At 40.1% G+C, this 23,433-nt stretch overlaps 3 protein-coding genes across 3 annotated transcripts; 2 read left to right on the top strand and 1 right to left on the bottom strand.

The window, feature by feature from the left end:
• The first annotated feature begins 171 nt into the window (after positions 1–171).
• LOC103412163 (ER lumen protein-retaining receptor-like) lies at positions 172–3,207 on the top strand. Its single transcript, XM_008350757.4, has 6 exons — positions 172–481; positions 949–1,214; positions 1,362–1,477; positions 1,776–1,849; positions 2,685–2,748; positions 2,830–3,207. The coding sequence occupies exons 1-6, from the start codon at positions 391–393 to the stop codon at positions 2,864–2,866; spliced, it is 648 nt and encodes a 215-aa protein (XP_008348979.1). The 5' UTR covers positions 172–390; the 3' UTR covers positions 2,867–3,207.
• Positions 3,208–3,262: 55 nt separating this feature from the next.
• LOC103412164 (small ubiquitin-related modifier 1-like) lies at positions 3,263–4,318 on the bottom strand. Its single transcript, XM_008350758.4, has 3 exons — positions 4,017–4,318; positions 3,557–3,706; positions 3,263–3,465 (listed from the first exon to the last, which is right to left on the bottom strand). Exons 1-3 carry the CDS (start codon positions 4,113–4,115, stop codon positions 3,409–3,411), a joined length of 306 nt encoding a protein of 101 aa, XP_008348980.3. The 5' UTR covers positions 4,116–4,318; the 3' UTR covers positions 3,263–3,408.
• Positions 4,319–9,145: 4,827 nt separating this feature from the next.
• LOC103445538 (ESCRT-related protein CHMP1B-like) lies at positions 9,146–9,799 on the top strand. Its single transcript, XM_008384556.4, has one exon. The coding sequence runs from the start codon at positions 9,146–9,148 to the stop codon at positions 9,797–9,799; it is 654 nt and encodes a 217-aa protein (XP_008382778.4).
• The last annotated feature ends 13,634 nt before the right edge of the window (positions 9,800–23,433 follow it).

The following is a 23,433-nucleotide window of genomic DNA, read 5'->3' as shown; positions in this document are numbered from 1 at the left end:
CGCTAACAAAACGTATTGCATTTTGTTGATTAATTTACTTACTTTTTATTTTTATTTTTTTTGTCAGAGGTGGAGGGGGGGGGGTTTGGAAAAAAAGGGCCCAAAGTAGTCATAAGACCCATGACTGTAGCAAAAGCCCGTTTAGGACATAGGAGGCCCAAATTCACGACTGAAGCAGAAGGAAGTCGTGCAAACAGATCTACCCGCTGAGATTTCGTCACTGGAAACCAGAAGCTCAAAAAAACCCAGAGGAAAAGATTGAACGCAGCTGCTGTATCTCTCTGTGCCTTTCGACACCGATTGGCAGAGAAGCAAACAGTAAACCCATTTCATTTCACAAGCTAAACCAGAGAGATCCGAAGACAAACGCTTCACTCGGATCCAGCAAAAATGAATATATTCAGATTAGCAGGCGACATGACCCACCTGGCCAGCGTCCTCGTCTTGCTCCTCAAGATCCACACTATCAAATCGTGCGCCGGTACCGCCATTTCCCCCTTTTTTTTACCTCTCTGCATTTTTGTGTATAATTTAAATGCTTTGCAAGCAATGTAATTTCGTGTTAGCTGCATTTAAATTCTGTTTTGAATTGAACCCAGTTGAGAAGTGAAGTTTTTATTGCGTTAATCGTGTATGAAATTGCGTTAATCGTGTATTTTATGCCTTTGAAGTTTTGATTTTTTTGCTTAAAAGAGCATTTGGGTTCTGAGTTCTAACTTGTATAATCCAGCTGACAGTGGAAAAATTCCAGATTGTTGTGCTTTTTGATAATTTAGAATGAGGGCTTAACTTGAACTTTTATTAGCATTGAGTATTTGGGTTATAGGGGATTGGTTGCTGTTGCATTTTTCTCGATCTGAGATATTCAGAAATGGCCCTTTTTTCGGGTTGTTTATTTGGTTATTAGTACTAGCTACATTATTTGTTGATGTGTTTCATTGTGTTTAGGTATTTCTTTGAAGACTCAAGAACTCTATGCCATTGTTTTTGCTGCTCGCTACCTGGACATTTTCACCGATTTTATATCTCTGTATAATACCGTCATGAAGTTGATATTCCTGGGGAGTTCATTTTCAATTGTTTGGTACATTAGGGAGCACAAGATTGTTCGTAGGTCCTATGATAAAGACCAAGACACCTTCCGCCATGTTTTTCTTTTGCTGCCATGTGTGTTCTTTGCCCTAATAATCAATGAGAAATTCACCTTTATGGAGGTTCGTTTGCATAGTTTTTTAGTTTCTTTTTATTCGTATTTGGTACCCCTCACTGCTAAGTACAAATTCAAACTGTTCAACTGTCTTTACATCTTTCCGCTTCATCTTTCATTATTTTCTTATATGCTATATGATAATGTGGATCAGGTCTTGTGGACATTTTCATTATATTTAGAAGCCGTTGCTATACTTCCTCAGCTTGTGCTGTTGCAGAGAACAAGAAACATTGACAACTTGACCGGCCATTATGTGTTACTTCTTGGGTATATATTTTCTAAACAAACTTTTGATTCACCATGCCATTTCAAATTTTTTTGTTTCTTTAGTTGCCTAATACATAGCCACGCAAATTGGCATTTATTTCTTAGGTAAGGATTCTTTATACAAGTTTATTCCCTTTTCTTTTATTTTTGGGATATTTTGCCCAGAAATCCTCTGCAGTGGTGTCATCCAAAACTGTTTTCTAATGCCACATGTTACGTATAATATTTTATCAATGCTAATGGTGTTTTATGATATATTGGTTGGTGTTTCTATTGACGTGCTCAACTATTTCTGCAGTGCATACCGAGCTTTATACATTCTCAACTGGATTTACCGCTACTTCACTGAACCACACTATATCCATTGGATACGTATGACTCTCTCTCTCTCTCTCTCTCTCTCTCTCTCTCTCTCTCTGTGGGATGCATCTATGCCCTTTGTTGTGTATGTGTTCCTGTATGCATGCACTTGCATATTTATGTTTCCATATTTTACAAGGATCGAGGTATTAGGTAGAGATGTTGTGATGCACAGGTATTGTACTTGGTGATATGCTCAGTGCAGGCAAAATTATGACATACAATAAGTTTTCTTGTATGATGTTTGCACTCATCTAGGCATCATTTTATTTTTCGTTGCTGGTGAATCCACATTCATGTATTGAATTATTGTGATATGAATAACATTCAAATTCTTTATATTTATACTCGTATTTTGAGACCTTTTCTCATTGTATTCATTTTAAATTAGGGGGATTCATGGACCTACTGCTTCGATAAGTAGTGTCTCTGTTTACAACTTTACACCAATATGCACGTATATGTTACTTATATTAGCAACTGTATTCTCTTTAATTCGAAAGCACTTGTTTCCTATGTTTCTTCTACTTTTGCATGGTATATTGAATCGTCAGATTGTAAACTTAATTTTTGTTCGTTAGTTCTTCTCAAAGAAAACTTAATTTTTGTTCATTAGTGAATTTCGATAATTTCCATGTTTGAATGTGGAAATAGTTGACAACTCTCGAGCATAAGCCTTCACAATCTGAGTTCCCATTCCACATATTGAAACCATAGTTGAGTTCATCAGCATCTTTGAGACACCACATCCTCAGTATCCTGGCACATTTTCCCCTTCTTGTTTGCCTAGTAGACTTCTTCTTTCGACCATAAACTATATGCTTACGTTCTTCTTTGGCTGTTGCAGCATGGATTTCCGGGCTTGTTCAAACACTGCTGTATGCCGATTTCTTCTACTACTATTTCCACAGGTAAATATTTGTAAATGTTACAAATAATTTGCATTCATCGGAGCCTTCCCTCATATATATGTGTACAATTGTGGTTTGCAGCTGGAAAAACAACAAAAAGCTCCAGTTACCGGCTTGAGTTCAGCCGCCCTTTACTCAGTGTTTAGTTTTCCATTCATTGCCTTAGAATACTACGCAAAAGGATCAAATATGTTGCTCGGTAAATGCTCATTGTTGGGACTGTCAAAACGGTGTATTTTTTTCCGTCTTACCCTGTTTTGCTCAGTCACACATGGCTTCTCAAACCAACACTGTTTTCGGTATTTAGGAAACGTATACTTCGCAGAATTATCATTTTTTTGAGTTATGATTATATTATACTTGTCAAAATGTCATATGTGTTGAGTCATGATATTCAATCTTTAACTCCAATTTGTGAACATTTTGAAGACTTGTATAACGCATGAGTTTCTCTCTCTCTCTCTCTCTCTCTCTCTCTCTCTCTCTCTCTCTCTCTCTCTCTCAAGATAAAGAATTTTCCCCAGGAAAACATTTATTTCAATATTCATCTCATCAGAACTCCATTACAATTATCATGAACATACAGAAACTTAAAATTTCATAATTTTCTATTAAATATAAAAATTATAAGAAAAAAAAGGGGTTCAACAACTCTCATGCTCACCCTCCGGTTTGGTGCAGCATTGCATCAATCTCATCACCATCTTCCATCTCAAGCTAACAAACACCAACAACAAAAATGAGCTGCAAATTCAATTTAAATAGCCAAATACTGAGTTCAGATCTGAGAAACAACTCAATATCTAACCTCCTCTGGAGTCTGCTCAGGCCGGAGTCTCCGGCCATCGAACAAGAAGGCGATCGAGTTCATGTCCACTGACTGCCGATCACAGTATGCAGTCATGAGCTTCTTCAGTTGGGTGGTATGTTTAATTCTAAAAAACACCTCGTTACCATCCTGTAAATTTAACAAAAAATAAGAAAAATTATTGTCAAAATTAGGATTGTTAATGGTTATTAAGGATTGTACTTAATTAATCTATAGCTGTGTAAACAAACACGACCCAAATTGGGAATATTAAGAATAAAAGAAACCAACCAGAATTTCAAAAATCACTAGCAACAATCATGAAAATATGAAACATACAAACATGTGAATAAGTCGAAAGAACTTGTCTACAACATGATTTGACTACAGCGATATTCCAAGTAAACTACAAACGTGTGACAAAGCGTAATTGGTTTGAGATATCGATGCAAATGTATACCTGGCCCTTGACTTTGAGGTTAATGTGGGCAGGCTGATCCAGGGGTTTCTTCTCTTCCTCCCTCCCATCACCACCTCTACCTCCATCTGTTGCTGACATCTTCCTACAATCTCTCTCTCACTACGGAAATTACTCTTTGACATACAGACACAAACTTCTGATGCTTCAAACTTAAAAAGGAGAGGAGTTGCCCAAGCGTAAAATAAACGCTACAGAGACACCGGGGGGGGGGGGGGGAGGGAGAGGTAGAGAGAGAGAGGGAATCGTTGTACGTACGACGGCTGAAAACAATTGAGAGGGAATCTGACGTGTGAGATTGCGCATGTGTAGGACTTTTTGCGGTAGGAGTGGAATCAAGTTATTTTCTTACTTTCTCTTCCCTCCTTCTGGTGATGTGTACTTTCTATTAAAAAGAAGTTTTGGGGAATTCTGATTCTTTGTAAATCTTATTCACTTATAAGTATAAAAGTCAACTAAACCTTGACTGTGCTAGTTGGTTTGGAGAAGTTCTTCAGTCTGGACGCTCAAAACATTTAATTATTTGACCGAAGCTTCGTTGATAGGACCATGAGGAGTTGGGTGAGCTCGAAATCTAGGGGCGGTTGGTTGACATGGAATGTTTTTGTATCTCGGGTGGATGTGTTAGGCGACAGGGCAACTTGCACCTCAAGAATTTCTCGTTGGAGTATTTCTTGAACAAGCTTGAACTATAAGAATGATCATTTAGAGATCGGTCCTCGATTGATGAGATTACTGAAGTTTTTAATTATCTTTTGGCCATACCCTAATCACTTGGATTGTTTTGATAAACACATAAGCCAACTGATATTTTCTTTTTGCTTATTTATCAAATTGTCACCAGAACAATATTCGAAGTATCATCCTTACTCCAAGTCTTTTAAACCGAAATCACTTTCTTCTCTGGATTGTCAGTTTGTGTCTCACATTACCTCAGTTCCTCAACTATGTCTATTCGGTCATTAACTTTTGATTACGAAGTGATCAAGAAAATGACATCCATACTACTAATTTATCAATAAGAAAATTTACGGTCAATAGTTGACTGACTGGAGTAACGTGAGATATGGAATGAAATTATGAAACTCCCTAGGGGAAGATATAGTTGCAATTCTTTTTTATTTGTTTTTGCAAATAGCTTTTTTCTTTCCTTCTTCTTCACTCAATATGCTGATATGCCTCATAAGCTTTAAATATAAAATCTTCGACACAGCTACTAAATTTGCAAACAAATATTTGCTTGTGGTTGCGGAAGCTTCTGTTTTTTGTGTGATTGCCTGCAGCCTCCGTCTTTGACATGTTTTGTCTAGGTGTTTCTAATTAACCCTAATTATATATTCTGTGGCATATGTTAAACATAAATAACATCAATCGACTGGAGCAAGAAAACTTTATTTCCGATCTGACTTAACATTTCAAAAGCTTGATTTAAACAAAATAATAATGATATATAATTACAACATTTTTCTTAACCAATACTCATGATAACCTGGTTTTCTATGCTAACTTTGCTAGCACTAGTTGTCACAAAGCATGATTTAGGTGAAGCAGCTGAGGACAATGTTAGTTTTGACCAACATTACGTCGTCAGATATGAAAATTGATTGTTTCGTGAAATTAACCGTGGAAGAGATGTTCGGCCTTCTTTTGACCAAACTTCAGATTCTAATTTTAATTCTTTCACATTTTGCGGTAAATATTATATATTTTTTCATGTTTTTTGGTCAAATTTACATGGTTGGGTAATTGTAATATTAGACAGCATACTTTTTGTTTCTTGTAGCAACTCAACCTCTGAACTTGCAATCAATATATCATCTTCGTAAAAAAGAAGAAAATGGTCAATCTTGAGTTTATCATCTTCATGTAGACACAATTGTCAATTTTATTCATGACAAAATCAAATGAGGTTACTACTTCATCAAGCTTTTGATTCCCTTGTTTAAGACCTTAGATAGATTTGTTTAACTTGCATACCATGTTCTTCTTTCCTCTTTCAATAAATCCTGGTGGTTGAACCATGTAAATAAATGTCTTCATCTAAACTCTAACTGAGAAAATCATTTTTTAACTTTTTACATCCATTTGATGTAGTTCAAGATAGGACTGGGGAAAAGGTCTCGTGATAACCCAATCCTTCCTTTTGAGTGAATCTCTTAGCAAACAAGAGTTTCTAAATCCAAACATTGTTACTGGTCCATTTTCAACAAAGAAAATATGTGGTAATCTCTACTCTTTTCTATTTATTGATGACTTTTCACAATTCACTTATCTTTATTTAATTTCCGAAAAGTCCCAAGTTTGCAATTGTTTTAAAGCCTTTAAACTGAAAGTTGAAAAACAATTAGAAAAGACTAGCTCGGGAATGACGAATTCTTCAAGTAAGCTGAAAAACAATTTGAAAGAGTTGGTGTGGTATTCGAAATTCAAGTAGCTTTGGTACCGGGTAGAGAAAGGAACCTCTTTTCCTTCTGCCCAGCTCCATTTAAATTTTAAGTTTGTTCCAAAACTAAGATTGAACGAACATTATGAGTGATGTCTCAACGAAAAAAACTAAAGGGAGAACTTAAACATAGGTCCCTTAGACCATCTCCAACCCTGGGCTAAAAGCCAAATTACCCCCCAAATTACCCCTCCAACCACTCTCCAACCCATGCTAAAATTTTAGGCTAAATGCCAAATGCTATTTCTGGGCCAAATACCCCCCCCCCCAGCTTTCCCCCCGGGCTAAATGCGAAATGTTTATCGGAATTTAAATTTTTTTAAATTAAAATGTTCATAAAATTAATTTACAATAATCTACATATTTATTTAAAAAAAAAAATTGATTTAAGAAAAAGATTTAGGCTAATTTCATTCTTTAATAATTCCGGGCTAAAATTTTAGGGTAGAAGGGTTGGAGCAGAAAAGATGTTTCTGGGCTAAAAGCTAAATTTTCCGGGCTAAAAAATTTGGCTTTTAGCCCAAGGGTTGGAGATGGTCTTACATTGGGCCATCACAACCTCCAACTCCTGCCACCCGCACTTGCCTAGGTTTACATAATTGGCTGTCGGTGTCGTCGTAGGGAGAAATTGGGCAATCCTTGTCCCAGTGAAGACCATCTTCCAAACAATGAAAGCAATATTTTTCCTCAGCACGTCCTTCCCAGTTATCGCGGCCAGGGTGCCCACCAATCTTACCACACATCGTACAAACTATTCCATAGCGAGGGCCAATGGTAGTGCCGTCTGGGACATGCTTCAGGTACGGGCATTTGTCACTCCAGTGCGCATCCTCCTTCAGGCAAACTGCACAGCGACCGAAAGTAGGACGTTCATTCCGAGTTGCGCCACCTGTGTTTTCCGGTTTGAGTTGAAGTTTAGCCAATGACTCTCCAAGTTCCTGCTTTTCTGTAAGGTGTACATCGCTACGGCTACCTGTTTTCATTGCAGCGGAATAATCACTACTTTGCTGATGCTAACTAATGAAACGGAATAATCAGAAAAGCCTTATACCAACGTCTAAAGCTTACAAAAAATTGGAAATTAAGCATATATAAACCGAGAACAAAACATTAGGTTTCTCTATTTCTTGATTTCCACCTTAATTACCCGCTCGCTTACTCACCCGCCCGCTCGCTCACTCACTCACTCACTCACTCACCCCCGGGGGTACTGTAACCTGTCTCTGGAAGTGGGTTTCCATACTGATAAATCTTTGGGAAAACCATTCCCTCTCTCTCAAATAAAATCAAAAGGAGGTCTCCGTAATATAACACAATAAAACCCATCCAGTTGCAGATTTTCACCAAAACAATAAAAAAAAGAAAATTATAAAGCGAAACGAAAAAAAGAAAAGATTATCTTATTCCCCTCCCCGGCGGTCACGAATTAGGCCTAAACCCTAAAAATGAAAATCATACCTTCAGAATTCTCACCTTCTCCAAGAATTTCTTTCGTCTTCCGATTTCCCATCTTCGGTATTACGCTCTCCATCTTCGTCAAAGAGAAAGAGGGAGAGATCACAGAGAGAGATTGCTTTTAGGGTTTCGGCGTTATTTGGGTTGAGACCGTGAAAGGCAGAGTGTGTCCGGTATTGTGGTTTATGTGTTTATATAGATGAGACATAAACCGACGTCGCAAGTGATCTGGATCCTGTGCCAACTCACCCCTTTTTTCTTAAAAAAAAAAAAAAAAGAAGAGAAGAACGGGTGGTAAGTTACTGTTATCCACCGTTTTCGGGCCCAAAAAGATTATGGAAAATTTCCCCCTGCTCATGACCAGGATCAAGCAGACTCATCAGTTTGAAGCATTAAACCCGGACCTCCCATATTTTTTTGTTTATTAGGGAGCCGTTGTCCGCGCCGGAATGTGGTTCTACCAACCAAGGTCTAAAATATCGATGATATCAGAAATATCGGTAATCCAAAAACACGAAAATTTCGATGGAAATATCAGGATATTATCGATATCGATAAAAATCGAATAAAAACCACGGAAATTGTAAGAAAAACTTGGAAATTTTTATTGAAATTTTGCAGGATGTTTATTTAGTCAACTATCTATTAGTTTATACAAAAAATTGGAAGGAAATGCATTGCATGATGGATTTAACTGATTTAAGTTGATTATATAGTGAGCTGGCAAACATTGTGAGTGTAGAAAATATGTAGTAATTAATGAAAGAAGTTTAAACACATCATAATCATTTATATATAATGAATTAGTACAATATTTTACACTTTATAGAAATTTATCCTAGATAATAAATATTAGCCTGCAAGCCTTATAGACATCTTAACGACCATATAAATATTACAGGCTGAATATGTAATTACAAACACATCTGTAGCGAGTTGGATAAGGCCCAGGTGCATGGTTGACAAAGGGAGGGGTTCGAATCGTCCTCTAAAAAAACGATATTATCGGCGAAATATCGATATTTTAGACCTTGGTTCCAACTAATGGTTCAAAAATTTGAGGCAAAACCCTTGATATCACTGACAATTTGGTTAACATGCCCCAAATATTGTGAAAACATAATTGCAAGCGAGGCCCAAAAGATTGCACAGAAGGGCCCAAAAAAGCAAGGTAGGAAACGTCGGCCTCGCCTTCTATTGACTTCTCTGAGGCATGGACGCGAAACGCGTGTATCGAAATCCAAAAACGCACAAAGCTCAGATCTTTCTTTCTCCGATTAGAAAACCAAAACCCTTAGAGAATCAAATTCCCCCAAAAAAAAATCCCCAAATTTGTCCAAACACCGAGAAGCTGATGAACCAGATCATGGAGCTTAAATTCACCTCCAAGTCGCTCCAGCGCCAGTCCAGGAAGTGCGAGAATGAGGAGAAAGCCGAGAAGCTCAAGATCAAGAAGGCAATGGAGAAGGGAAACGTCGACGGCGCCCGGATCTACGTTGAGAACGCGATCCGGAAGCGCACTAAGCAGATGAACTACCTCCGCCTCGCCTCGCGGCTCGATGCCATGGTGGCGTGGCTTGACACCCAAGCCAAGATGTTCACCATCAACAAGCCAATGGGCAATATCTTCAAATCGCTCGAGTCGTCGCTGGCCACTGGAAACCTCCAGAAGATGTGGGAGACCATGGACTTGTTCGAGAAGCAGTTTGTGAACATGGAGGTCCAGGCCGAGTTCATGGAGATTGCCATGGCTGGCTCCACCTCGCTTTCGACACCGGAAGGTGAGGTCAATAGCTTGATGCAACAGGTTGCGGATGATTTGGGTTTCATCTCGCGATATTATCAAAAGTATCGATATTATCGATAATATTGCGATATATTGCCCAAATAATGCATTAAAATGTTGAAAATATCGATAAGTGTGAAAATATCGTTCTCTAAAAAAAATGATATTATCGGTGAAATATCGCCGATAATAGCGATATTTTAGACCTTACTACCAACTTACCTCCTTAGTTATATATAATGTGACAATATACACCTTACCATCTGTTAAAAAAATTGCTTTTAACGAATTTTTCTTTAATTAAAAAAAAAATCACTGAATGCCCATTTTCTGAGAAAAACTTATGTAAAGCTCTGTTATAAATTTATCAAGACATGCTTGATGCTTCAAACTTAAAAGGCAGTAGAGGAGTTGCCCAAGCGCATGTGTAGGACTTTTGCGGTAGGATTGGATTCAATTCAAGAGTCATTTTCTTGCTTTTTCTTCCCTCATTCCGGTGATGTGTACTTTCTATCAAAAAGAAGTTTTTGGGGAATTCTGATTGGATTTGATTCTTTGTAAATCTTATCCACTAATAAGTATAAGAGTCAACCAAACTTTGACTGTGCGGGTTGGTTTGAGAAGTTCTTCAGTCCGGACGGCAAAAACATTTAATTGTTCGACCGAAGCCCCATCGGATAGGACCATGAGGAGTTGGGTGAACTTGAAATCTAGGGGCAGTTGGTTCACATGGAATGTTTTTGTGTCTCAAGTGGATGTGTGAGGCAAGCTTGTACTATAAGGATGATCGTTTAGGGATCATTTCTTGATGGATGAGATTACGGAAGTTTTTAATTATCTTTTGGCGAGACCTTAATTATTTGGATTGTTTGGTGCTTACATATTCGGTGCAAATTCAAAAATTACATGAGGAGAAAAAAGAAAGACATGAAATGAAAATGGAACTTATTAATAAGAAAGTTAAGCACGATAAAAAGAAATTTTGACTTAAGCCACTAGTAGAAATAACAACTTGCGCGACGAAGAGATTTTCGTCGCGCAAGACTCACTTGTGTGATGAAACACATATTTCGTCGTGCAAATAGAAAAGATAGGAAAAAAAATTGCGTGACGAAATTATTCATCGCGCAAGAACACTTAGCGTGACGAATAATTGTTGGCGTCGCGTAAAGTCAGCAACAAAATGCGGGGAAATTTTGTTTGGCGCTAAAACTTGCGCGGCGAACAGTTGGTTGTGCAAGTTCCTGTCAATTTTGACCATTTACTGTAGGTGAATCAGAGGAATTAATACGGCATTTAATACTGGTGTTTGCGTGACAAAGTCTTCATCGTGCGAAGGTCCTAATCTTCCTATAAATGTGTGCTTCTGCTGCCTTGATTCTTCACAATTCTACTCTTCTTATTCTTCAAAATTATGTTCGTGCTGGGATGGCAGATAAAAACAAGGATGAGAATGTACGCGACGCCAACCCACATGATTTGAGGGAACATTTTGAGTTTGCGCATGCGATCGCTGTAGCCATGGGGAATAATTGTCCCACTACTGAGTGACATTCTTGGAAAGATATAGCCGGGAATGTGAAGAAGGTTGTGATGGATGAACTATTAGTAAGTATATTGTTGATAGATTAATAATTAAGTTAGTGAAATTTTTAGTTATATGTTGGAATTAATTATTTTGGATACATGTGTAACAGTGTAAGTACACTCTTGATGATGATACGAACGAGCAATTGATGGAGTTGATGGATAATGCGTTGGAGGCATGTTACAATCAATGGCGTTATGAAGTCTTGCGGAATGGACCAGGACCATCCAAATAGTAGTTTTAAATTTATATTTTGCATGACAATATTTAAATTTAAGATTTTAAAAAAAAAAATATATAAGTTATGTATTTGGACTTAATTAGGTTTCAATTCCTGTTGGGTTTTTTTTATTGAAACCTAATGTAAGCACCCTATCCTTGGTTTATGTGTGTTTTCAATCTTCAATAAATATCGTACTTATGTTGAAAATAATTGTATGGATTAAGGCATTAATTATATATAGAATAAATATTTAAGGTATGAATTATTTATAGAATAATATTTTAGGTATTAATTATTTATAGAATAAATATTTAAAGTATTAATTATTTTTAGAATAAATATTGAAGGTATTAAATATTTTCTGAATATTTGTTTGTAATTATTTTATTCGTCAAGCAATAGATTGAGCAATGGAACCTTCGTCGCGTAAGACATCTTTGCGCGATGAAACCCTTTGTTTGTCGCGCAAAGCACGGTCAAACCTTCCTATTTATTACGCATTTATGATGCATTTTGCGAGACAAACTGAGTGATTTGCGCGACCAATTTGTTCATCACGCAAAGTTGTCCTAGTGTTATATAAACACAGTTTCAGAGCCTTAGTTTTCAAATTTTTTTTGTTTAAAAAAGAATGGCTGATTCTGGAGAAGGTTATGGCAAAAAGAAACTTGTAGTTAGGGGTGGGCACTTGGAACCGAAAACTGAAACCTAAACACGAATCGAATCAAACCGCACCGAACAAGGGAGGGAGGGAGGGAGAGAGAGAGAGATAGGGATTTGGTGAGAGGAAGGCATGCAGCTTGCAGGCAGACAGAGTCACAGGGGGTGTACGATTCGAGGGAAAGAAAGAGAGGGGATTCTGTGATGATGTTTGATTTGGGAAGAGAGAGAGAGAGGGAGAGTGCGATTTTGGGCATTTTTCTACAGCTCCTCTCGAAGCCAAAGTCATTTTATGCAAGAGGCTTGAAAGTCGTCTTTCAATTATGGTTAAATTCCAAATGCAAATTTGACAAAACAAACTCATTAATATTATGGCATTGAAATTCAAAGTTAGGACATTATTTTAGTAATTAGTATTAATATTAATCAAAGTTAGGACATTACTTTATTAATTAGTATTAATATTAGATTGTACATTATTTTCTCAAAAACCAAACCGAAACCGTTTGAAACTGCACCAACCGAACCAAACGGTTTGGTTTCATTTCGGTTTTGGCTTCAAAACTGCACCGGACCGTAAAAAGTTTCGGTTTCACTCAAAACCGCACAGCACCGAACCACACCGCACCCACCTTTACTTGTAGTGCGATTAGAGAGGTATCAACAGAAGCAAGTGCCGTACTTTGAAGGCAAAAATATGGCTGAGGCGTACAACGAATTTAAGTATGACATTCGGAATTTGGTGCGCAGGAATTGTTCTGCTGAGTTTGAGTCTTGGAAAAAGGTCCTTAAAGAGTTGAAGAAGGCCATGCTGGGAGAGTTATCAGTAAGTTTATGGAAAATAATGAACAATTATTTTTGTTAAAATGTAATATTTTTTAAATTACTAATTTATTGTTATTGGCATTAATGTAGGTTCATTGGGATGTTGATGAAACCGATGAGAAGCAACGGATTTATGTGGATGGGCTTTTCAAGCAAAGTTTCCAGCAATGGAAGTTTGATGTGTTGCGGGCGATGGAAGATTGAAGTTGATGAAGGTTGTTTTTTTTTTTTAATTTTTTTTAATTTTTTAATTTTTAATTTTTAAAAAATAAGATTTGGTGGACTTTATATTTAATTTAAGGAATAAATATACGTTATGTGGATGAGTATTAATATTTGCATTAATTATAATTTCTATTTGGGATAGTAAATTAGTTTTGTTAATTAATTTAATGTTTAATTAGGTTTGAGTTTTTGATTTATAATAAAAAAAAATGTACAATACATACAAATAAAAAAGAAAAACATAAAAAAATTAAAAAATATGCATTGCGCGACGATACATTCTTTCGTCGCGGAATGTGATGAAAAGAATAAATTGTAAAGTAAAGGAAATAAAATAAAAAAATGGTACAATTGCGTGACGAAGATCATCTTAGTCGCTTAATGTGTGTTTGCGCGACGAATACCTTGTTCGTCGTGCAAAATCGTTGTCATTTTTAATCTCAATTCAGCCATGTGTAGAGGCAAACTACAAATTTTTTTTTTGCAGATTGTGCCTCTGCACTCATCCCTTCGATTTTGCTCAATTCAGCATCCGTCAATTCCATTTTGTCTCAATTTCATCATCTAATACTCCTTCCATCTTCTTCTCTAGGTTGATCGAGCTATCTCGGTGTGTCTGGTAAGCGTTTTTTGTCGTTAGGATAAAAGTATTAACGTAAATTCATACTAATGCCATTAATTTCGTTGTCTATAGGGATATTGTGTGTGATTAGCGATTGGTGGAGAATGATTGAGATGGTATTTTCTTCGTTTTGTATTGGACATATAAAATTAATTAAATTATGTTGAACTTTGTTATGTTTATATTGTGTTGTGAAATTATATTTATATTATGTTGTTAAATTTGTACGTGACGTACAAATATGTGTTGTGATGTACGAAGTTAATTGAAATTAACTTCGTACTTGTTTTTTTATTTTTAGTAAAACTTAGTTTCCCGTTCGAGGATTAGTTGGATTTGGCGCATGGATGCGAAAGCATGACTGCGATCCAATTAATTCTTGAATTGTCCCATTATTTGGACAGTTAGGGAATGCACAGTTATGATGCGTAGTTTATGGTTGAAGGATTAGATTTTGGTTGTGGAGATTTCGGTGTCATCTCTGTGCATTCTTTGGGTCGTATACTTGAAGAACTGTATTGAGATTGTGAAGCCTAAAATAATCCCAAAAATTCTAAAGGCGACGCGTGAACTTTTATTCAAGAAGGACAAGATTGCCCTCAATAAATGGGCAGGCTTCTTAGATTCTCCCACGCGCAGCTTACATCCCTGAAGAACTCAGCAGCTAAGCACAACTGCCCACAGCTCATCTGCCCATGGCAAGGAATTAAAGATAAGGATTAATTATCTAAATCCTATCTTTAATACTTTCCTACTTGAAGAATAACTCCAATCAAGTAATATCATTATCTCAAGATATTATTTCCTATTTAATATCTTGGGAATATTTAGAGAATATCTCTCCATTAAACGCCATATGGCTGGCCCTAGCCCTAAATACCCCATATTCTACCAAATTGAGAGAGCTTTTGCAACCCTAAAAAGCCTTAAACACTTTACTCTCTCAGAGAAACTAACTTAGGCATTGGAGATCCGTTGACCTAACCCCCCCACCTCGTGGGAGCATGAGGCTTAGGTCTTTGATCAAAGGTGTTGATTGTTTTGCAAGTGCATTTTTGTCAAGACTGAAGACGGCGGAAATTTACATCGACAAATTGGTGCTTTCATTGAGAGCTGATTCAAAATACTCGAAGAAGCCTCTCGTATTAGTTTCTTGAATTTTCTATTACGTTGAATTTCTCACACATTGTATCAATTAATTTTTCCTAGAAAAGTTTCCTGGAGAAATGATACAATGGTAGGAAATTCAGAAATAATGACGAATGGAACCCCATACGTGGAAGGATTTAGACCGGAGAGTGGAGACGGGGATGCAGTCCCAAGACGGAGATCCTCAAGGCTTAACACGACAGCAGGAGGAACCCTACCACCGTGGAGCCGCGTCACCATCATCGCCACCGTGACCCAACAGCCATGGCAAGGCCATCAGGGCATGACACCACTCCCACCAAACCTTAGGCAGGAGGCTTAGGTCCACTTCCAAGCCCATGGGCAGAAGGCCTAGAACTTAGCAACTGCCAAAGCAAGCCCTGGGTAGGAGGCCCAGCCCAATGCAGCATCAGGCCTTGTTACACAGCAGGCCCGACCCGAGCCCAGAATTCAGCAGCTGCTGCCAGCTAAACATCTCAACGAGCCCAAGCCCAAGCCACTCAGTCAGCAGGCCAAGATGTGGCAGCCCAACGGCCAGAAGGGCCTACAACCATTTAGATCCAAGGCAAGCAGGCGCTGGTCCAACGCTCCCAGCGACCCCCTCCGACAATTCGGTCCAGACCCAATCTATTCTGAGGCCACCTCTAGCGATCCAGATTCTGACCATGGGTCCCGCGATCGATTCAGGGTTATTTACACTACATTTTTCTATAGGACTGCCCGCTTTGGGCTCAAGCTTTGTACCTGCAGTCTACTATACAAACGCCCTCGCGCAGCAGACCACCTTGGTGAATCGACTTTTTGAGTGCATCGAGATACAGTGCGCCTCAGATGAAGTGTCCTGAAGCAGGAGAAGGGTGGAAGAACTTGACTCATTCCAGCAACGTCCCAACGAAGAGCTGCTCAGCCCACCACGAACCGTGCGTTCGGGTAATGTGCACTCTCGTTTGGGCCCTCGGGGAAACGTCTTCTTTTGCCCAAATGCACAGAGAAACGTTCATTCCAGACTCACTCACGAGTCACTGTGCATTTGAGGTTGGGTCCACACTTCGATGAGCACTTAGGACATTACAGGTGAAACATCCACACGAGGTTAGGCCCACAAGGAGATCCTCATACGAGGCAACAGAGTAGGCAGCCGCATGAAACCTAGAGAAAAACACGTGAGCAGTTCAGCTTAAGTTCCACTTGCAGCTCTCGCCCAGAGAGACGACAAGCAACACAAGGCGAACCACGTGCACCGCAACTGCGGTACAAACGAACAAGACTCGACGAAGAGTAACATGGACCGACGGGTCAACACCAGGGGCAGTTGGAGGCTCCACTACCCCACTAGGCGTAAATCCAAAAGGAAGTACAAAGGCTTGTAACAGAGCAGCTGTGCGGATTCCTGCACATTGACACTACTGACGATGCCCTCCGTAGAAACTTGGCTAACCTGAGTAGGTCACCCTTTACAGACGAGATCGAGTAGACGGAGCCACTACGGAAGTTCAACCCACCACATTTCACCTTGTTCAAAGGAGATGAAGATCTAGATAGACACTTGATGCACTACTGAAGTTCCATGACCCTCTATGCCAACAATGACGGGCTCATGTGCAAAATCTTTGCTGCGACACCCTAAGGCGAGGTGCAAGAATGGTTCCACACCTTACTGCCACGTTCAATTCAGAACTTCAGCAAACTTTCCTTGGTTTTCACTAAGGAATATTTGATAAAAAATAAGTCTAACCACTTCTTCAACATGAAGAAAGACCTGAAGGAGTCACTCCGCACATACGTTAAAAAATTCAAGGGGGAAAAGACGAAGATTATCGAATGCGATAACAGCATCACATGCTCAACAATCCAAAAAGGGCTCTTAGCAGATTACTCATTTTTCAGAAAATTGATCATGGATGAGAACCCGACCCTGGCAAACTCTTACGCTTTGGCAGACAAGCACGTACTGTGGGATGAGGCCAAGCAGTCATGCGAGAATGAACAAAAAAAAAAAGAGCACAGGGACCATTCTCCAAACATAGATGACTCAGCACCTAAGGCATTTACCAAGTTCACAGTTCCAATTGGCCAGATTATTTGTCAGCTCAAGAATGAACCATGGTTCGAACTGTCGCCACCCATGAAGGGTGATCTTACCAAAATGGATCATACAAAGTATTGCGCATTCCACCAAGGGTCGGGTCACATTACCAACGGCTGCCTGAAATGGAAATAGTACCTTGAGGAGCTGACGAAGGAAGATTGGTGCGACGAATACCTCGACAAGCCAGCTGCACGGCTTAGGCAAGTAGCAGAAGTTGACATTGAACCCCCATCGACGACGATGCGAATTAATGGCATTTTTGCTAGGTCAAAGCACTATTGGTCCATTACCTCCTGAACTCTGTTTATATCCATCCTCATAAGTTCGAAGTCTCAAGCAGTTCGACGAACAAGACCTCGCATGCCAAGAATTGTCAGTTATTATGCCATTACTGCTTACGAGCAAAGTTAATAAAAGCCTCTATTTTCAATGAAGATTGAAGGATTTATTCACAAGCTTGGGCTAAATGCATGAACAAACTGACCAACCCTGTGACAAGCAGAAGATGCCTGCTGCCCAGCAGACATGACATAAGCTCTCCAGCGCAAGAGGGTAAACTAATCCCATCAGGGTTAACTCTCCAGCGTGAGAGGGTAAACTAATTCCCCGACACCCATTTGGGTAAGCTCTCCAGCACGAGAGGGTAAACTAATTCCCCGACACCCATCAAGGTTAGCTCTCTAGCGCGAGAGGGTAAACTAATTCCCGGACACCATCAGGGTAAGCTCTCCAACGCAAGAGGGTAAACTAATTCTCCGATACCCTTCAGGGTAAGCTCTCTAGCGCAAGAGGGTAAACTAATTTCCTGACACCCATCAAGGTAAGCTCTCCAGTGCAAAAGAGTAAACTAATTCCCCGACACCCTTCAAGGTAAGTTCTTCAGTGCGAGAGGGTAAGCCACTCTGGAATATCTAGATGTGGATTGGTTGTACGACAGGTCCCCCTGAATGCATCAGCAACCTGTGCCGGGCGACTCCCAAAATTGGCCACGATAGTCATTCCACCAGAATAGACTTAGCCAACTGAAGGATTCAATTATGTAGGATCCTGAGTCTTTAACCGGAAGAGACACTAAGTGCAGGACCTCTGCCTATGAAAGAATTCGCGTGACAAGATGGTCCATCCTCGACGTATAAATCTTCGTGAGTAGCTTGATTTCGAAGTGTTGCAATACTAGTTAAGCGACCTGCGGGATTAAAGCTGCGACTTGGAAGGATATGGTATATGATGAGCGACTTCGCCTACACTTCATGCCAAAGAATGCCTCCAAGAGCCTGGGATGACACCTGAAGTGGTCACGTGGGTTGTCTACTTCTGTAAGTAAGATGGCCGGCTGATGACCCTACGGCTATAAGCCTAAGGTAGCCCGTAAATTGAAACTTACACCTGTTATGACTACGCAGACTTGCATGCTTACTTACAAGCAACACTTCCGCCCGACGGTCTATGGTTTAAGTTTTGCTGGGACAAAGTTGAGTGTCATGACTATAGCAGCTACGCGGACCTCCTCTGCTTCCTATGAGAAACATGAGTCCAGCCGATGGCTCTATAAGTCAAAAATCTCGCAACGCCCTGGGAGGGCCAAAGCTTAAAAAGCCACTAAAATCGAGTGTCATGACTATAACAGCTACGCGGACCTCCTCTGCTTCATACGAGAAACACGAGTCAGGCCAATGGCTCTATAAGTCAAAAATCTCGCAACACCCCGGGAGGGCAAGAGCTCAAGAAGCCATTAAAATCGAGTGTCACGACTATAGTAGCTACGCGGACCTCCTCTGCTTTCCACGAGAAGCACTAGTCTGGCTGACAGCTCTATAAGTAAAAAATTTAGTAACATACCCTGGGAGGGCAAAAGCTCTAGAAGCCCCAAGGCCAAAACTGAAGCTTAAAAACGTGAGTCAACTGCTCCATCAAAGTAGCCAACTCAACTGTCTGTCCTACGACAAAGTTTTACAAGATGCCTCAAGCAGGCAAGGTTCCTGAAACCCCAAAGCTGAAACTAAAACCTAAGTGACGATGTGGGATCAAATGCTTCGTTCAAGCAGCTCACCCAGTTGCCCGTCCTACAGGAAAGTTTTACAAAAGACATGGCGAAATAGAAGGATGAAGCAAAAACAAGGAAATCTGTTTATTAAATTTCTAGCAAATTGATAAACCGGCTTTAAGGCCAACAAAGTTCAAGCAAAGCATAATAAAAAGGAAAAAGAAAAAACTCCTAAGTCTAAGAAAAAAGACTACTCCTTGGCAGCCTGTGCAATCACTGGTTCCTTGACTGCCGTGCCTTCAACAGCTAAAGCTTCCATTAACTTATCCTCAGCCGCCCATGCTTGGACTGCCTGACCCTCAGCTGCTCCACAAAAGGCAGCCTCAAATGAGAAATTAAGCAGATCATCTGGAGAAATGGAAAAAGTCTCGAATTCCTTCTCGGAAAACTCATAATCCGATAGCCTGCCCTGAAGATGGTCTACATAGCCAAGCTTGTAGAAATCGGCCTGACAAGAAGCAAGTGCCACTTTGTGACCAACTTTCTCATTCTTCAGATGCGCATTCTCCTCAACAAGCTAGTGTGAGCACCTTGCAGCTTATCCAACTCATTTTTCAGGTTTTCCCTAGCAGACAGCGCACCTTACAGATCCATTTCCTTGGACTCAAGTTTACTGGTAATCTCCTTGAGATGAGACACTTCAGTATGCATGAAGATATGCTCATCGTCCTTGGCAAAACAAGCAGATTGTAGCTTTGAATTGACACGTTCAAGGTCCTCGACCACCGAAGAAACACGACTGATTTCCTTCATTGCAGCTTCCAAAATCGCCTGAGTTGCTCTAAGCCTAGCATTCAAATGGGTGGCATCCTCATGAGTGATCTCCAACTGTAAAGAAGTAGGAGCAGAGACATCATACCCCTTCAAAAAGGCGAGTTTAGATTCGAGCTTCTCGATATTTCCTACAGCTGAGCGAAGCTGAGCCACAAATGCTACTTCGACCTCCTTAGCACACTTGACAGCATCCTGATCAACGCGCATAGACTCAACTACCAAGATCAAAGTCTTATATTTGTAGCAATCAGGGAGGACCTTATCGAGTAGGCAGAACACTTCGCAAAAGAATTTGAGCAGATGACAACTTTCCCAACACTGTCAACAAACTTGGCACATGCATCAACATCCTCAAGCAGGTCAGCCTTCAGCAGCGCATAAACCTCAGGAAACTCTCCAGCCTCAAATTCGGTGGATCTCTCACAACTGCCCGTGCGAACAGATTTCCCCTTCTCAGCAGATGAGTTAATCATGACAGAAGGAGGAGCAGGCCCACACGCTGCTTTAGCAGTAGAATCCACCTTCTTTCTTTTTATAGCGGCAAGCCTATCAGAAGCTGATCCAGACTTAGCTCCCGACGGATGCTTCGATACAAACCTGGACACTAGAGGCACCACCGAACTCTTCCGCTGGGCAAGTCTCTCAGCAATGGATGTGGTTACCTTCGGAGTAGCAGGTTTACAAGCTCAGGCTCAACGGTCATCTTCTCCCCTTTGGGGGAAGTTAGATCAATGACAAGCTTCTCGGTAGCAGAAGAATTTATTGGCTTCTTTTCAACCGAAGGCTCACAAGAAGGTGAGGAAGACTTCTTTTTTCCACCACCATTGGCAGTAGGCCCTACAACAGCGATCGAGCGAGCCAACACCTCGTCATCTATCCACTTAATTTCTTCCTTCGGGGGCAGGCCATTTTTTCCTCGACGAAGAGGGCTGAGCAGCCAGCATCATTCACGGTACTCCGCAGGAATGCCCCAAGGCGACATGCACTTTCTTTATATTTGCCAAAGTCCTTGGAGTTGAGCCAAACTCTGAATCTACACAAAGTAATAAAAATGATCAATAAATTGAAGTCATGGAGCAACTCAACAAAAATTCAAGTAGGACAAGAATGAAGCAGTTCACTTACCACTAATAAAGGTAGTCGGGACACGCAGCTTAGGTGAAGATTCAAACTCCCACTATCCGCTCACCTTCAAGGTATTTCTCACCCACTTATGGTCATCTTTGCTAGAAACATCTAGCAACCTATGACGAGACCTCAACTGTCCTACACCTTCCTTGTGGCAAATCTTAAAGAAGTACCATAACTCATTTATGGTTAAGTCAAGATCAAAGAACCTGCTCAAGTTCGTGAACCCCACCATCACACGAACTGCATTTAGGGAACACTGAGTAAGTGCGCATTTCATGAAGCATATCACCTCTTGGATAAGATGCAGCATGGGGGAAGGCCCGCGCCTCCTTCCCCTTTTTTTTCGTACCCAGCAACCTTGGAGACCCAGCCCAAGCTGGTTTCCCCGCTCCCTAGCACGCCGATCCCCTCGTCCCGAGCCAAGCCATAATCCTGGCCTACGTTCCGACCCGTGCTCCGCCACCAAGCAGCCCCGAGGCTCCTATGCCGTGTGTTACCCACACCCACAATCCCCACCAAACCAATATTTCAAGTCCCAAGACTCCCAAAAAAATTCAAAAAGAAGAAAATTCAAAATTTTCTTACCTTGGTGTGGCACAGAAAAAAAAAGAACAACGAGAAATGACTCTTTGCAAGGGCAAGAAAAGAAGAACGCTAGGGGAGGGGGAAGAAAAAAATATCCTCTGGCTTCTCTTTCTTGTTGGAATAATGATTGTTCTCCAAATTTATTTAATCCCTTGCTTAAGGTAAAGTCAAATAGGTATTGGGGGCAATTATTTTCCTTTTCCTAGAAGAAGCCTATCTCCAAATCAAGAAAGAAGATCAAGTTCAAATTGGGAAACAACTCTACAAACCCAAGTAGCTTGGGATTTCTACACCTACTGCACTTTCCATGCGAGCAGCACAGTAGGTGTGGGGGCATTTGTGGAGCCTAAAATAATCCCAAAAATTATGGAGGCGACACGTGGACTTTTAATTAAGAAGGATAAGATTGCCCTCAATAAATGTGTAGGCTTATCAGATTCTCCCACACACAGCTCACATCCTTAAAGGACTCAACAACTGAGCATAACTGCCCATAGCTCACATGCCCATGACAAGGAATTAAAGATAAGGATTAATTACCCAAATCCTATCTTTAATACATTCATACTTGAAGAATAACTCCAATCAAGTAAGTAATCCTAATTTATTTAAATTAGGATAATTACACCATTATCTCAAGATATTATTTCCTATTTAATATCTCGGGAATATTTAGAGAATATCTCTCCATTAAACACTATATGGCCGGCCCTAGCCCTATAAATACCCCATATTCTACCAAATTAGGAGAGCTTTTGCAACCCTAAAAATCATTAAACACTTTACCCTCTCAGAGAAACTAACTTAGGCATTGGAAATCCGTTGACCTAACCCCTCCCCCACCTCGTGGGCGCATGAGGCTTAAGTCTTTGATCAAAGGTGTTGATTGTTTTGCTGGTGCATTTTCGTCAAGACTGAAGACGGCGGAAATTTGCATCGACAGAGATGCTGCCGAAATTCATCCACGTTGAAATCTAATCTGATGTAGCTGTAAATTACGTGACATAACTATGCATTCCCGAATGGGATAGAGCCCTTACCGGAGGGATAAGCTGACATTATCATTTTGAATGAAGTTGTTGTTATTGTTGTATTGTTATTGTGGTTACAGGAATTACGGACAAGACGTGGATACAGAACCCGAATAAAGATGCGCGGACGAATACTTGGATGGAATCGAGGATTTTATTGACTTTGCACGTATACACAACCCAAGTGCAACTAGAATCTGGTGTCCTTGTAGAAGGTCTAACAACACGTTAAGGGAGACAATTGAAAATATTCGATTTCATTTAGTAAGGAATGGGATGATTGAGACATATAATACTTGGAACCATCATGGGGAACAATTAGACAATGCTTTGTCTTCAAACGCCACAAGAGTGGACAATGTTGAACCTATTGTGGATCTTAATGAACAAGTCATGGATATTATAAATGATGCTTTTCCATTTGCATCGATAAACACCAATCAGGAAGGGGAAGATGATGTGCCTACACCAATGGTTATACTCGAGGTACGAGAGCTTTTCCGTTCTCACGGCCATTGTCGAACTAGTGTTTCGATTACTTTTTGAGGGTTTTCAAGAGGACAATTATTTGCCGAAAGACCATATACATGCACAAAAGGTGTTGAATGGTCTTGGATTGGATTATGAAAAAATTCACGCTTGCAAAAATAATTGTATTTTATTCTACAAAAAGAATAAAGCATTGGATAAATGCCCTGTATGCAAGGAGTCGAGGTTCAAAATGACATCTCAGAATAGAATGATTACGATCCCACAAGAGGTCATGCGT

Source organism: Malus domestica, chromosome 10 (genome assembly GCF_042453785.1).
Source record: "Malus domestica chromosome 10, GDT2T_hap1".
In the NCBI taxonomy this organism is placed as follows: domain Eukaryota; kingdom Viridiplantae; phylum Streptophyta; class Magnoliopsida; order Rosales; family Rosaceae; genus Malus; species Malus domestica.
The sequence above is the reverse complement of the archived record's forward strand: the minus strand, read 5'-3'. Positions and strand labels throughout refer to the sequence as shown.